The following is a 15,183-nucleotide window of genomic DNA, read 5'->3' as shown; positions in this document are numbered from 1 at the left end:
GACAATTAGGCTTTTGTTGCTGATGATGACGACAGGGCCTATTATTATTATTATTATGTAATGGCAACTCCTGTTTTATCAGTAACAATCAAGGTCATTAGTGCAACTACCTTAATTGTTAAGGTTGTTCATAAGTGCGCGAAGAAGTGACCTTGGAATTCACCATGGTATTCCTGCATTTGTGATGTCACTGGGAGGAACATTTTCACTATTTTTGCCTTAGCAGGCTAAACTACACAGGTTTAGGAAAAAATACTAAAGGCCATAAATTACCTTTTTTTTTGTTTATTAACAAAATTCACAAATGAGGGTGAAACGGACGCTTGCATTAATTTTAAGAGCACAAAATTGGACAATCATCAGTTTATGCCGAGTTATTCACTCAGCCAAAACGTGCATTATAAAAAAAAATGCTTCGAGTCATATTGTTCGAGTTCCGAATCACTCCTTCGTTAGTCAAAAAAGGCAACAAGTCGTTTCGAAAAAGTGTCCAGGCCATTGGAATGGGGACTACTTTTTCCCCATGATGAAGCTGGGGACCTCAGCATCATCCTCGGCTTCTTTTTCAACCTCCTCGTCCTTCTTTTCGTCTTCACTGCTGCTCTCGCTTTTTTCCGCTTCACCATCATTTTGCTCTTGTTTGGATTTCTTCGACATGAGCTTCTTCTGCTTCAGTTTTTCTCGCTTCTTCCTCCGCTTTGCCGTCCTCTCATCGGCTTCGCGTTGGTTCTGTTCCACTTTATCCAAGTAAGCAATCTCCTTGTTTTGCTTGTAGGACATTTTGTCCAGAAAGTCTTGTCTCTGGTATTCTCGGCGTCGGAGGTGCCGATAAACGTGGAACTCACCGCTGCCTGCACCGGCGCTGGAACCCATCACATCGCGGACGAACTCCGGCGGAGCCCGAGGGTTCCATTTTTTCGGTCGATCCGGGATTGCAGCAGGTTTCTCAGGGTTCCGCATCAACCTTTCCAGCTTTAAGCGTTGTTCTTCTGCGGGTGTCTTGGCAATCACTAGCGGCTGATCGCCTTTTCGCCCCGGTTTCGCCGTTTTGTTGTTTTTTGGGTCGTGTGCCGCCATTTTGGTCAACAACATTGAATGGTTACAATGCTTCCGCTATTCTCAGGATGAACCGGAAGTTATTTATTTGTGGTGGGCTGTCTTTAAATTCTTTTCATTTGTAGTTTCCGTTTATTTTATTTTTTCAATTGAATTTTATTTTAAATCCAACATTATAGTTGAAATGTGTTTTCCACCGTAAAAGGATGTGTTTATAAGGAACATCTAGCTTTTCAGTAAGTGGTTGTAAGCCGTACTAGAGTTAAGTAATCATTTTTGTGTTTGTAATAATGTATTACATCGTTTCATTCACCGTATTCAAAATGAAATAATTTGTGTGGTTTATCCAATGTGTTTAATAACGAGTCCAGTGAATAGAGTCCGCATATGAGGCTAGATGTCTGATGCATGCTATGAGCCAATGGGGCAGATATCTCCACTCGTCGGTCATTTTACGATAGTTCCGTTCGATGAACATCATTTAAGAGTCATTGGAGCGTGTATTTTTAAACACATAGATATTCAATGCTCAATTTTTAAACGATTTTCAAAGGCCTTGATGTCATAAACTTCGGAAACACAGATATCTTTACAGTCTCCTGACGCAAGATGGCCGTCAGTTGTTTACGCCATTTAGACATCCAGCCCTATGTTTCCGTCGTCATTCGCTTCCTCTTTACTAGGGACACGGAAATAATTTTGCTTTTATTAGTTATTATTTCTTAATTATAATGAAATTTCCATTTGACCTTAATCACGTATTTTATCATTTATTTCTCACTGAATATTTTCTCAACACTGTAAACAGCGCTATATCTTGTGTAACAAATAAAAATGACATATCATCCAACCAATGAAAATTCGGAATACCATTTCCTTGGGTATCTCTGACCAATGGTCGTTAGGTTCCGCCTACCGGCGACATGCTTGAGTTTTAAGGGGTTGTTTGAGAGCAGCTGAACTCTACTGTAGTGTAAAAAGCTTGATACGTACACAAGAAGTTGACTTTTAAATACAAGTAATCATAATGAATAGCTTAATAAGATATACTTCTAGGTGTCTGCGAGCGGCGTGCTCTTTACCCGGACAAGCCGAAGGACGAGTGTGGACGGCCTCTAGCCGGCTCTACTGCGCTGCATCGGACCTCCAAAAAGACCTTGGCGACATGGTGAAGAAGGACAAAGTGGTGGTTTTTATGAAGGGGACACCTGCTCAGCCCATGTGTGGTTTTAGTAACGCCGTGGTCCAGATTCTGCGAATGCACGGAGTGGACGATTACGCTTCGTACAATGTCTTGGCGGACGAGGTGCTACGAGAAGGTCAGCAAAATTAGAAACGGGTACAACAAGTTGTCACCTGAGATCAATTTACTTTGTCACGAATCCATCAAGCAATTATTTAATGGTGTATTTTCATGTTTCATTGTAGTGTAAAAACGACACGTCGACATCATAAACGTTCCTGGATAACAAACTCCCTTAGCTTTAACTTGGTATACTTTATCAGTTTTTTGCAGAAGCACCGTTGGGTGTGGTTGCTCAAATCAGCCTTTAAGAATTCTCGTAGCTGCTCCAGAGGATTTTGGCAAAACAAAGTATACGTATTTGCCTAATTGGCGTATAAACAAATGATTCAAAACATTCAAGGAAGTCATCAGAATTAAGACAGTGAATTGAATTGAATGCTTTTATTGTCATTAGTATACGGTGAGATTTAAAGCTTCACTATGAACTGCACAAATAACAACAAACAAATGATAGTAATTAATCAATAAGTGTCAGCAACAGCTATTTGACAAGAGCAATGTGACTCAAGTAACACGTATTTACATTTCGTCAGTGGGTTTAGCTAAGGACAAACAAACATTTATCTTTATTCTCATCTCATCTAATTTTCTGAACCGCTTTATCCTCACTAGGGTGGCGGGGGGTGCTGGAGCCTGTCCCAGCTGACTTCAGACCAGAGGCATTTTGTGCTGCCTGAGAAAGTAAATCATGAGTAAATCTGTTTGCTTTAGGATAAAATTCAAATGAAGATTATAGATGTATATATTTCCAGTTGCTCCCCTTTTTAAATCAATAATTGCAATTTTTAATCATTTTTTTCAGTGTTTTTAGTTCAAAAAGCTTTTTGTAAAATTTAAAAAGTGTACAAAAATGTTTTGTTTTCCACTTGATTATTGAACATATAATTAAAAAGATTGTTTCCATTTGAAATGAAAAACAAATGATTAAAGGACATTTTCCCTTACTAAGAAAAATAGCTCAAATAAACATAGTTTTAGATCTTAAATGTATGTGTAGGGCTTTTGACCAGTTCTTTTAATCCAATAAAAAAAATCTAAAAATTATATCTAAAATGGTCCAGCCCACTTGAAATTGAGTTGACGTTAATGCGGCCCGCAAACCAACCCGAGTTTGACCCTCTTGACCTAAAGTGTCATGTCCACCTATATACATAAACACCCGTTCTCAATTGATTATTTTTCCATTATTAATGTTTTATGAATCTAGTGAATAAATACTCAAATGCATCCACAATAGCATTCTAAAATTGATCAAAATATGTTGATAAATTATCTTAAATGTCTTTCAATTTTAGAGTTCTTGTATAATTAAGCAACTACACTGGTTGCCTAGTTTAGTTCATTGTTCTATTTTAAAATAAAATAAAAATCTGAAAAAATAAAATAAAATTGAGAATATTTAGTATTAGGTGAGTGCCCTAATTTTTTTTTTAAAATTGACATTAATTGAAACCACAAAAAGGAAATAATCTTGACCAGGTGGTTTTCTTTCCACAGGAGTCAAAGTGTTCTCCAACTGGCCCACAATCCCTCAAGTGTACTTCAACGGAGAGTTTGTCGGAGGCTGTGACATCCTCCTCCAGATGCACCAGAACGGGGATCTGGTGGAGGAGTTAAAGAAGCTGGGTGTGCAGTCTGCACTATTGGACAATGAGAAAGACTCAAAGTAAAAAGAATTATCGTCTGTATACTACACACAACAACAACAAAAAGGACACATTTACTCAGTTGAATCACACATGTTGCACTCTCTAGACAAAATTGACTCTTCTGACAATGTAGATGCAATTTGGGGCTGCAAGTATGAGCGGTTTAGGTGGCAGCGCAATGGACTCATGAGCTTTCCTGACTTCAGACCTGGATTCATCTTTTTTTTTTAAAGTACAACATGAGCGTGATGAATATAAATTATGGATTGAGATTCAGAGTGAGACAGGGCTTCTCTGCCACTGTAGCTTTAAGGATGAGAATGACTCCTCAGGATGACTTAACACTTTTCAAGTTGGACCAGAATGCAATGTCATTGCACGAGGCAACATCCTGATACGTACTACACATTTAGAAGGGACAATTCTGTCTTGAATTTTTGTATTGAATAAAGTCCATATGGTTAAGAAGGTTTTACGAGTATAATGTCAGTGCTTTTGGGACAATGTTTACATAATCTCTAAAACCAGAAGAGGGAGCTGAAAAGCAACAGACTTAAAAAAAATAAAATCTTTAACAGAAACTGCCATTTCAACAAGAGCAATAGACGAGGGAATGCCTGTGACCAATGTTCCCTCTAAGCTGCGCGCGTCGCAATTGCGCACTACTCTCGTCTTCTCTGCGCACAGCAAATCATATGGAGCGCACAAAATAAAATCCCAATTTTTTTTTTTTTAGCTGTGAGGCCGACACACGAACCACTCATCCGCCAGGCCACCCATTCATAGATATTAATCATTACATTTTATTATTACTAAATCATTTATGTGTAGTAGACATGCACCTGTTTATGGCAGGTGTGATACTAGTGTGTGCCCATAGCGAGCAATGATGATGTTGCCCACACCGGTACTCAGTGTGCTCAGGGAAGTTGTCTTTCTGCCCAGACAAACAAAAAATTAGAGGGAACATTGCCTGTGACCGAGTTTAAATGGACCGGAGAACTATTACCTTCAATGGAAGCCATTGCGTTAACTTTTGGGTATTTCCGAACATCAAATGTACACGAACATATTGTGCATTAATGAAATGAGCAAATATATTTTAGCTGCATGCACACTGCGTAAAAATGTTGGATCAACCAAACAAACCTGCAACGTGGTATCTGACATAACTAAACACAATCTTATCAAAAACTTAATTTTAATAAAAGACATAGTATTTACAGAATGGTATTTCTTTGCTATGAATTTCCAGCATCACATGAAAGAATAACAGTTCAGATTTTTTGCAAAAAGCGCAGCACCAGATCCCGCAACGTCGTTCTCAGTGGTTCATTGTTATCGCACACAATGTGTGTGCCGTCTTCTTCCAGCTGAATTAGCGTATCTTCTGCTTGCAGGTGTAGAATGTGTCCATCTGCTGTCTCCTCCACTTTTACCTCTGTGATGCCATGCTATGAATCACAAGCGCACAAGACTAAGTTTGAGTGTTTGCTGTGCCCAAAACATTCCATATCCATACATGGTTTCGAAGAAAGACGTTTGGTCACGGACGTTTGGTCCCGGACGTTTGGTAGAACGGGCGTTTGGACGCCGGGTTCGCGAGTCCCGAGGTTTGAGTCACGAGACTTTCATTTCTTTAAGCCTAACACTATTCACTCAATATTAAAATCTATCAATTACATGCAAACCCGTTCTACCAAGCGTCCGTTCTACCAAGCGTCCGTTCTACCAAGCGTCCGTTCTACCAAGCGTCCGTTCTACCAAGCGTCCGTTCTACCAAGCGTCCGTTCTACCAAGCGTCCAGTCACGCCATACATAGTCACATTTAATTTCATAGCACAGTAATACCTTGACATACGAGTGGCCCGATATATGAGGAATTTGAGATACGAGTAAAATGCCGAGCAAATATTTACCTTGAGATACGAGCATACGAGACAGGCAGGTGGCCAGCCTGCAAGAGGCTGCTTATGATTTCAGCGCAATTTCTCGCCACATCTCCCTCCTGCAAAGATCTCTACGAGCACTGGGCGGAGCGTTGCATTTTTTCCGTGTTTTTTTGTTTGTTTGCGTTAGTCAGTGCAGAATTAAGGGAAAGAACGGGCCCAAAGCAATTAAGGGTAGTGCAAAGAAAAGGCATATGATGACAATCGATATTAAGCACGAAATAATCGAAAAACATGAATAGTGTATGCGCGGCTGAGCTGGCTCGCCAATACGTATGGAGAAGCAGGAAGTTCGCCTTGAAAGCTGCGGTGGAATACATTAACCTTTTTGGCTTGGTTATTGCACAAGAAGGTCAAAATTTAGTGTAACGTATGATTAAAACTTAAGTGTGTATAGGAATCTTAGTTGATTTAAGTTCAATTTAAAGTTTATGTTACATTACAAGAGCATCCGTCAAGTCTCTCCCCCCTAACCGCGAACTACACGTTGTATTAAATGTCTCATTTTATTATTAAACATCATAACCACTAGTTATTTGTCACTGTTAGTAGGTGGTGAATTACAACCAATAAACATAAGTTTTTCCATTACAATATCCTGTTTTTTGGATGTTTTTTTTCAGAAGGTGGGAATGAATTAATTTGTATTTAGTTCATTTCTATGGGAAACGTTGATTTGAGATACAAGTAAATCGACATATGAGCTCAGTCCCGGAACGCTTTAAGCTCGTATCTCAAGGGATGACTTTTTTACCATTTTAGAACCTTAGAATTAAAAACCTTTACATTACATTAAAAATAAAAATGTGACCTTTTGTAGAGTGCTGAGGAAGGCTTCAAGGGGGACAGCTCCACTGAGTAGGGGTTTGGGCGCTTGACCTACTGGGGGCTCCTCCATCACTCGTTTTCTCTTTTTGGTAGGCGGGGCTGGAGGGGGCTTGGGAACTGACTGGTAATACAAAAGATGAAAACATTGTAAACATTATATTAATGTATTTTATTAACCCTTTAACTGCCTAATGCACATTTTTGCGAAAATTGTGTCACAAGAGGCCCATCTAGCAAAAATGTAACAAATATCCCCAAACAGTTTTTAAGTTAGCAGCATGCTCCACACCCTGTAGAAATGGAAAATATTTTTTATAGTCCCTTACGTGCTGCCATCACTCGCTAGCTTGAAGAAATAATCACCCTCCGTAAAACACCTGTTCAAATGTAAACAAAAGACGAGTGCCGAGGAACATTTTTACTGGACTTTTTTTCATTTTTAAACCTGCATGAAAGGCCGAATATCCAATTTGCAGGTATTTGTTTTTCATTCATAGGTTGGAGTTGTTTTATAATCACTAAGAAATAGGAAAAAAAATTCCACAAAGATTATATGGCAATTATTTTCAGTCGCAGCTGCAGATGACTGAAAACATTTTAAATCGATCATATATATATTCTCAGTAAACGTTTTAGTCAGAAGATATTCCAGTTACAATATTTGTGATATTATAAAATGTGTCATTTATTGTTTTACTGATAGAAAATTTTGGTATTCTAAGAGGTAATAACAATTATCTCAGAGAGCTAATATATATTTGGATGGGAAATGGTCTCCACATCAGAAAATGATGCAAAAGGAAATAAACACTTCATACATAAGTTAAATAAAAATTTCTAAGCAAAAATTGTCCCACCCGCCATTCATTCAACCAAAAAATAGCTTTTATAACTAAACAAATGTGTTGGTAACAAGACAACATTAGTAATTAGACATCATAGCAAGCATTGTTAAATCATAACATTTAGTAGTACACTCACCGACAGTGTGTGCTTGTTATCTTTGGAGTGCAAAATGGCTGAGACGGTTGCTACGGAGATGCCAGGTTTGACCTCAGAGGGCACCAGGGAGTTGGCCAGCTGACAGGATGTTGAGATATTAAAATTTTTGCTTGTGCAGTGACAACACTTTTAATACATTAAATCCGTATATGTATGTTGACTTTTCCCAGAACTTGAAGAAAATGTCTTAGAAATATGCAATCATATTCCACACTTGACTAGCAGCTTTAGTTGGGCAAGTGGGCTCGCTCACCTCAGGCTGAATATAGACACGCTCGAAACGTCTTCTGAAGGGCAGGCTGAGCACGGAGCAGCGCCTGTATGGCATGGGAGGAGGCTGCAGCTCCAGCATCAGATCTGAGCGATGAGACTGGGTCATTGGAGGCTGGGTGTACTGCTCGGGACATACCACATGGACAGGCTGTGGGGAGAATGTTAGCATGGATACATAGTTATTAACCAAATCGTGACCGGACGATTCGCCGAAAGACGTTTGGCCGACGGACAGTTCGCCGAAACGGGATTCGCGCGCTCGCCCCACCCCCGGATCGTGTGTGTGTGCATGTTTTTTTGTTACAGACAACATTCATTTAGGAATAACAAGGGCATGTATTGCCCCCCGCTGGACATATTTCTAAATACAAGTACGTACTACAATGTGCTGCCATTTTTTTATATTTTTTATTTTATCCTTGCGTTTAAAGTAGTAGCCATTTGGACACGCAATGTAATTTATCAAAGATGGGGATTGATGTCTGACACTGAGAAAAAACAACACTAGAAGACCTATGTGAAATTCTAAGTGCCTTGGACAGACTAGAGGGCTTAGAGAACAATACCTGAAAAATGATGGAACACACTTTTACTTCGAGTTTAATTTTAAATAATTTCCTATTATTTTAGGGAATATATATTCAAAATGATTTGCTGAGAACCTTAATCTCAACGTTTTCTATGCTGGTGTAAATTTTCTGGGGTAGGATTTCTGGATTTACAATCTCATTACAGTAGTACTTACTGTTACTACTACTTTATACCCTCATTTCCCCGATAGATGACGCACTAGTCTAGACCTTTGTTGGAGTGTAACTTGGAGAACAACAACACAGTTCCCACTGAAATGTGAGTTTCTCTACTGTGTTAAAAATAGCAAACTGCGCATGTACGCACAACAGCAGTACAGTAGCTTAATTAACATGCCGCTCATCACTCTAAATTTAAAGACTGCTTTCTTTCGTTGAATAATAATGTTCTTAATGTTGAAAGTAAATTTGAAAATAAATTTTCACCTTCAATTTTGTCTTTTTTCTTACATTTCAATCCCCAGGTTTGATAAATTACATTGCGTGTCCAAATGCTCCTGGCCCGGCCCCTCTGTCAAATTTTAGTATCCATTCTGGCCCGCAATTCAAAAAGTTTGCCCACCCCTGGGCTAAGCTCTCTATTTTATTGTGCAGTTCTTGCAAATTTTGATATAAGTGTGTGGTATGTTACCTGGACTTCCTTGAGCAGCTTTGACACTTGGTGGAAGTTAAGACGTGTGTCGATGGGACAGTAAACACACTTCATGGCCAGCGGCTGATAGGGAGCCAAAGCGTCCAAGTAAGAGAAGTCAGGTTCTGTTGGCACAAATAAGTGGAAAAAAAGAAAATTTAATCATGTTTTTAAAAGCAGTGCTGCTTTAGACATTGACTTTTGCATTTTCAAGCTTTAACTGCCTTCATACCAGTGAAGATGATGGTGTTGAGGCTGGACTTTCCCCACAGCTCCATGAAGTGGACCACATCCCCGAAACGTAGGGAAGGGTGACCAGTGAACACGACACACGGTTGGCGAAAGTCGCTGCTGAAGTCACCGTGAATGCTGGGATAGTGCTTTAGCTTATTGCTTTGGATCAACTGAAACAATAGAGCGGAGTGTACACATTCCATATTTTCACTCTTTCATGCATAAGATAAGTCATAATGTGTGTGTGATCTAGTTGATCTTTGTCATCTGTGTGATTTGTGATTTTATCGTAATAGCGTATTTAAGTCAAACCACTCTACAAACGATGAAATTTAAAATTGATCAGGTGTTACGTTGCACCACGCCTTGTGTGCGTCCTACACACCCTCTCCCCAGTGGCAAATGTAAACATTAAATATTAAAATTCATTTAGCCAGCCATGTAGGCAAAGTAAAAAGGATTAACTAAAATAGCTTGAAATGACATTTCCAATAGAAATTGCTTTGCAAAGTTAATAAAATGACAACAGTCATAAAAAGGGGGGAACAATTTAAAAAGAAAGAAATATGCAAAGTCAAATGAACCAATCTAAACTGTTGGGAGGGGTCAGAGAAAAACCTTACAATCAAATGTTTAAAAACTCAAATTGTTAGTTCTTTTTTTTATTTCTTGAAATATCATTTTTCAGAGCTGTGCAAATCGTCCTCAACAGTGACAAAATACGGGTACACGGTCGATTGGTCGCCGGTCTTTTGGTTGCCCGGAAGGTAAGTGATAATTACCATTTAAATCGTTGTTCAAATTCCCTAAATACAAACTGTGAATTACTATTTAGTCATACTTAATGCCCTAGTAATTTTTAGGTGAAAGAAAAGCTCCACATTTCCTGGACTTTTATTGTTTTTTGTTGGAGAACTTGTTAAGACCCTGACTGACGTACCTTCTTAAAGGGACAACGCATGTACATACAAACTCCTATACACTCACACGTCGGCTCAGTGAAACTGCTCATGGCCATAGTTGGCTTTTATCGATGCGTAGACCGTGTTGTTTTACCTTGTTTTGTCGCCGGTCTTTTGGTCGCCCGTTGTCGCGGTCAGGGCGACCAAAAGACCAGCGACCAAAAGACCGGCGACCAAAAGACCGGCGACCAAAAGACGGCGACCAATCAACCCACACGATTTTTTGTGGTGTAATATCTGGTCATTTAAGACTCAAAGTAGAGGATTGGTAGATATTTGGAAAAGTGAACATCTTGTCAAAAACTTTAAAGTTCCTCTCAAAAATTCATCTAAAATTTCCCTTTACCTTTTCTACAAAACATATAGCATTTGTGATCCAAAGAACATACCTCTGCATGGGGGAATGGAGGTTCTGGAAGATACACCTTTGACTGCTTATTGTGACAGAGCCTTAAATTATAATTATAATTACAATAAAAGTCAGCATGTGTGACATCCAGCAAGTATATCAATAGAATAACCACGTCCTCACCATTCAGCAAAGATCTGTGAGAACTCCAATGAACTATTGGCCACAGGGGATATGAAGTAGAAGGGGGTAGTACCCAGGTTGGCACTGTCAATAAACTGGTACAGACACTCCAGTAGATCATAAATAACGCCAGAAGAGTAGCATGGGACAAGCACATTGCCTCCTGCGCGAATTGTCATAGCTGCAAAAGACATGAGACAAATGTTTACAAGATTCATCTAGGGTTGCTTACATGCATTAAGAAGCCAGTATGACATTTTAGCCCACCTAGATTGCTGCAAAATTCCCCCAGCATGCCATCGGGGTTGGCAGTAGGCATCTGGGTGAGGCCAGTGAGAATGAGAACATCACTGTTCTTCAGGGAACTTTGGTCCATAGGCTGGAAGAGAAGTGGTATAAAACTTGGAATTAAAAAAAAGTTACCATTTTAATCATGTACAAATTTTGATCACTTTGGACATTCACTGTTGGTATTGCACCTACCTGCGGGTGGGTGGTGAGGAGCGATGACCCTGAAACATAGGAAACTTTCTCATGATGAGACTGGATGATCCAGTTAGAGCTCCCTAATGAGTAGCCAGAGCTTAATGGAGAGATTTGTACAGCTCCAAACAACTCCTAGAGAAAAAGAAAAGAAAAAAAGGATTATCAAATGTGTCTGGTAGGGTTATTTTGGGTACTATTATAAATCTGCTTGAAATATTTATCATTATATGTGGAATATTAATCATTATATGTATATGTGAAATATTAATCATTATTAGGCAGACAAACGCTCAGTATAACTGTTACCGAAGGACACTTCCCCCTACAGCTGGCTCCGAGGGCGTTTAATTGTTTGGCCCTGATCCGACGACTATTGACTTGACAGCTCACCCAGTCCCGGGCTCCGGGGACTGTTGATCTGGGTTCGCAATGAAGATCTGTGAAGGACTCTTAAATTGCTTTGACTTGGATTCCGGAGCAGATGGCGATAATCGAATCGACTTCCAAAAATACTCGCATATCATATTGTTTTAAAATAGTGTTGCTCATTTCGCCTAATATGGAAATTGTTTTGCTTGCTTGTGTAAATTCTTATGCAGTTGTTTTTGGTTTCCGACCTTAATTGTTGTTTTGAAGACCTGATATGCAATTGTTGTTGCAGTTGTTTTTTGACCTTAATTGTGTTATTCGGTTAGCTTATGCAATTGTTTTGAATAAGATAACCTTAATTGTTTTGATTCTAATGCAACTAAATGGACAGAAGAGGATGTCTTTCTTTAGAATGATCCGTGATGGGGACGAGTCAGGATTGATTCTCACTTGCAAGTTAACGCTGGATTATGTGCTCTGATGTCTTTCCTTTTATTAAAGTTTATCTATTAATGAACTTATCATTGTCCGAAAACTTGACAGCTACGTAAGTTTAATGCGACAAAAGACATACTTAGGGAGGAAAATTCAGATAACCAAAAATAAATAAAACATGAAATCATCACTGTAATTTTCGAACTATAAGGTTCACCTGATCATAAGCCGCACTCACATAACTTTATATGAGGATGAGGATTAGCTGCACTGAACTATAAACCACTGAGTTCAAAATATTTGCGGAGGGTAGTGACTTAGTCAGAAAATTATTACAGTAGTTTAAACATTTGAACATTTGCTATCCCTGCATTTAAATACTGAGTTGTTTAATATATATCTCACCCTGTATATGTGTATGTCTTTCTATCAATACTCATCATTTTTCAGTACATTTTGCAAGGTTTCACACCAAACTGAGGAATGCGTCTTACCACTTTCTGTGAATAACCAACTAGCTGCACTTTGCTGAGGGCAGAGTTGACCTCCTGCATACCATAGCATCGTTTCCAAGTCCAAACATCAAGTGCGTCCTTCAGTGGTCCAGGAAGCAACCTTGTAAATAAAATTAAAGTTCTTAATTAAAACAACAAATCCGATACATTCAAGGAAATCCATCCATTTTTGTACTACTTTGCTTTTGTCTCCCCTTCAAAATATTATGAAAATGACACACATAAATGTCCCCACAACAGGATAACGCAAGACCACATGGCAACTTGTCCAGGAAGTACTCCTCTCTCAATTGGCGAGCCAGCTCCGTCACGCGTACACCACTCATGTTTTCCGATTATTTTGTGCTTATTGTCATCCTGTGTGGTCGATTGGTCGCCGGTCTTTTGGTCTTGATGTTAACAAATTCTCCAACAAAAAATCAATAAAAGTCCGGGAAATTTGGAGCTTTTCTTTAGCCAAATAATTACTAGGGCATTAAGTATGACTAAATAGTAATTCGCAGTTTGTATTTAGGGAATTTGAGCAACGATTTAAATGGTAATTATCACTTGCCTTCCGGCCGACCAAAAGACCGGCGACCAAAAGATCGGCGACCAAAAGACTGGCGACCAATCGACCGTGTACCGATTGTCATCATACGTCTTTTCTTCGCACCACCCTTCATTGCACCTGCTTGCTTTGGACCCATTGTTTCCCTTAATTCTGCACTAACGCAAAAAAAAATAAACACGAAAAAAATGCTACGCTCCACCCAGTGCTCGTAGATATCTTTACACGAGTGAGATGCAGCGCTGTTATCATAAGCAGCTTCTTAAGTCTCGGCCACCAGGTTTTTGTTCCAACCAATCTAAAACACAGACAGTTTAACCAATTAATTTTTGTTGGAACAAGAAGCACCTGACTGCAATCCACTGATTGCACTTGTAAGATACCAGATTGGTGGAAAGGTTTCCTCTTATGGGTTGGAACGAAAACCTGCACCCAAAGCGGGCCTTTGTGGAATTAATTGCCCACCCCTGATCTAAATGAATCCATTCATCCATATTTTCTTAACAAGTTTGGATACCTTTGTATTTCATTCTTCTTCCAGATGGTGGCAGTCTGGGCCTTGGGAACTCGCTCCATGAAATTCACGAGCTCCTCCATCAGCAGCCTGAACCAAGGACAACAAATAATATTAACATCCACACAACTATAAAAGGAATACACTTAAGTAACCTGAACCAGAGGCTCATTTTCCACACTTATACAAATACTACTGGAGTAAAATTATAGATGTACTACTAGCACCGAAAAGAAAAATCCCAATCTCTTTACCTTCCAATCTGAAGGGTGGGCTCTGTGGCGTACACTGTGCCAGTGAAGCCTGTGTTTTCAGTAATGTAGGGCAGGGCCATCATACAGTGGTAGTTGGAGATTAGGATGACATCGATGGTTGACAGATCCAGCAGTTCTCGCTGTATTTTTTTGCGTTGATGAAGAGAAATTGTCAATGTACGTTCAACATTTAAAAAAAACTACTTGCATGCAGTTCTGAAATGTTACCTCGGGGAGACAGAACTCTGGCTGTGAGTCCACAAATACTCTTCCTGCACATTCTTTCAGCTCCTGGAAAGATCAAATAGTAAATGAGCTATATTTCAATTGCAATTATCTCACACACTCAAAAATAATTCATTAAATCCACTAGAAAAGGCATCTTGTACCTTTTCTAAATTTAGCGTTCCATCTTTAGCACTCCAACCAGGTAGCTTTGAAAGTCTTGGACTGGAAAAGTAAAATATATCTGGTTTATTCTTGCACTAGTTAAATTCAAATTATGTACATTATAGACTGACATTATCACATACCTGTGCACGAGAGGAAGGGGTAAGAAGTTTAGGACAGAAGTCGTGTCCAGTCCACAATCCAGCATGATAGTGGTCGATTTAAATTTGAGAACATTGCAAGGCAATGTGGGATGACCAGAAAGGCAGTACTAGCGGAGAATAAAATCGGTTGTCCATTAAACAAATAAACATATAGATATTATTACATAGGATGAAATCTCTAAACACAAACATAGTTGACTGCTAACACGTCAACTGCATGACAGAAGAGAATGCTAATTGACTCGATAACAACTGCTTTGACATTCCATAGTGAAATCATCAAATGAGCTCAAATAGCACGCACTTGTCACTTACCAATTTCATTTTTTTTTAAGAATCAGTGTCCAAAAAGAACAATTAGAGGCAAACTTGTATTGCTAATGTTACGGCATGTTACAATTTTCTTCTTCGCTGGCTTATTCGGTCTGTTTAGCGAGAGACAAACGCCATAAACCTACAGCGCCATCTCTCGAGTGCTGGAAGAAATGTTCATT

The 15,183-nt window shown here is 39.2% G+C and overlaps 3 protein-coding genes across 3 annotated transcripts; 1 reads left to right on the top strand and 2 right to left on the bottom strand.

Annotated features, from left to right (window-relative positions):
• Nucleotides 1-269: 269 nt before the first annotated feature.
• Nucleotides 270-1,129, bottom strand: prkrip1 (PRKR interacting protein 1). Its single transcript, XM_077587334.1, has one exon. The coding sequence runs from the start codon at nucleotides 1,090-1,092 to the stop codon at nucleotides 511-513; it is 582 nt and encodes a 193-aa protein (XP_077443460.1). The 5' UTR covers nucleotides 1,093-1,129; the 3' UTR covers nucleotides 270-510.
• An 826-nt stretch (nucleotides 1,130-1,955) lies between these two features.
• On the top strand, nucleotides 1,956-4,470 carry glrx5 (glutaredoxin 5 homolog (S. cerevisiae)). Its single transcript, XM_077587499.1, has 2 exons — nucleotides 1,956-2,375; nucleotides 3,860-4,470. The coding sequence occupies exons 1-2, from the start codon at nucleotides 2,084-2,086 to the stop codon at nucleotides 4,030-4,032; spliced, it is 465 nt and encodes a 154-aa protein (XP_077443625.1). The 5' UTR covers nucleotides 1,956-2,083; the 3' UTR covers nucleotides 4,033-4,470.
• A 510-nt stretch (nucleotides 4,471-4,980) lies between these two features.
• On the bottom strand, nucleotides 4,981-15,166 carry ints9 (integrator complex subunit 9). Its single transcript, XM_077587498.1, has 17 exons — nucleotides 15,005-15,166; nucleotides 14,669-14,796; nucleotides 14,525-14,585; nucleotides 14,364-14,426; nucleotides 14,136-14,275; nucleotides 13,885-13,971; nucleotides 12,797-12,917; nucleotides 11,496-11,630; nucleotides 11,280-11,391; nucleotides 11,013-11,193; nucleotides 10,870-10,930; nucleotides 9,517-9,688; nucleotides 9,285-9,409; nucleotides 8,044-8,211; nucleotides 7,770-7,868; nucleotides 6,772-6,909; nucleotides 4,981-5,465 (listed from the first exon to the last, which is right to left on the bottom strand). Exons 1-17 carry the CDS (start codon nucleotides 15,011-15,013, stop codon nucleotides 5,289-5,291), a joined length of 1,977 nt encoding a protein of 658 aa, XP_077443624.1. The 5' UTR covers nucleotides 15,014-15,166; the 3' UTR covers nucleotides 4,981-5,288.
• Nucleotides 15,167-15,183: the final 17 nt, after the last annotated feature.

This window comes from Stigmatopora argus, chromosome 19 (genome assembly GCF_051989625.1).
Source record: "Stigmatopora argus isolate UIUO_Sarg chromosome 19, RoL_Sarg_1.0, whole genome shotgun sequence".
NCBI classification, from domain to species: Eukaryota; Metazoa; Chordata; class Actinopteri; order Syngnathiformes; family Syngnathidae; genus Stigmatopora; species Stigmatopora argus.
Note: the sequence above shows the minus strand (reverse complement) of the source record. Positions and strands in the feature narration are given on the sequence as shown.

Excerpts from the sequence above, each read along its gene's own strand:
- prkrip1 (XM_077587334.1), bottom strand. The coding sequence starts at position 1,092 with ATGTTGTTGACCAAAATGGCGGCACACGACCCAAAAAACAACAAAACG.
- glrx5 (XM_077587499.1), top strand. The coding sequence starts at position 2,084 with ATGAATAGCTTAATAAGATATACTTCTAGGTGTCTGCGAGCGGCGTGC. Across the intron at positions 2,376-3,859 it reads GGACGAGGTGCTACGAGAAG|GAGTCAAAGTGTTCTCCAAC; the intron begins GTCAGCAAAATT and ends TTCTTTCCACAG.
- ints9 (XM_077587498.1), bottom strand. Across the intron at positions 14,427-14,524 it reads GAACGCTAAATTTAGAAAAG|GAGCTGAAAGAATGTGCAGG; the intron begins GTACAAGATGCC and ends TGATCTTTCCAG. Across the intron at positions 11,194-11,279 it reads GGAATTTTGCAGCAATCTAG|CTATGACAATTCGCGCAGGA; the intron begins GTGGGCTAAAAT and ends TGTCTTTTGCAG.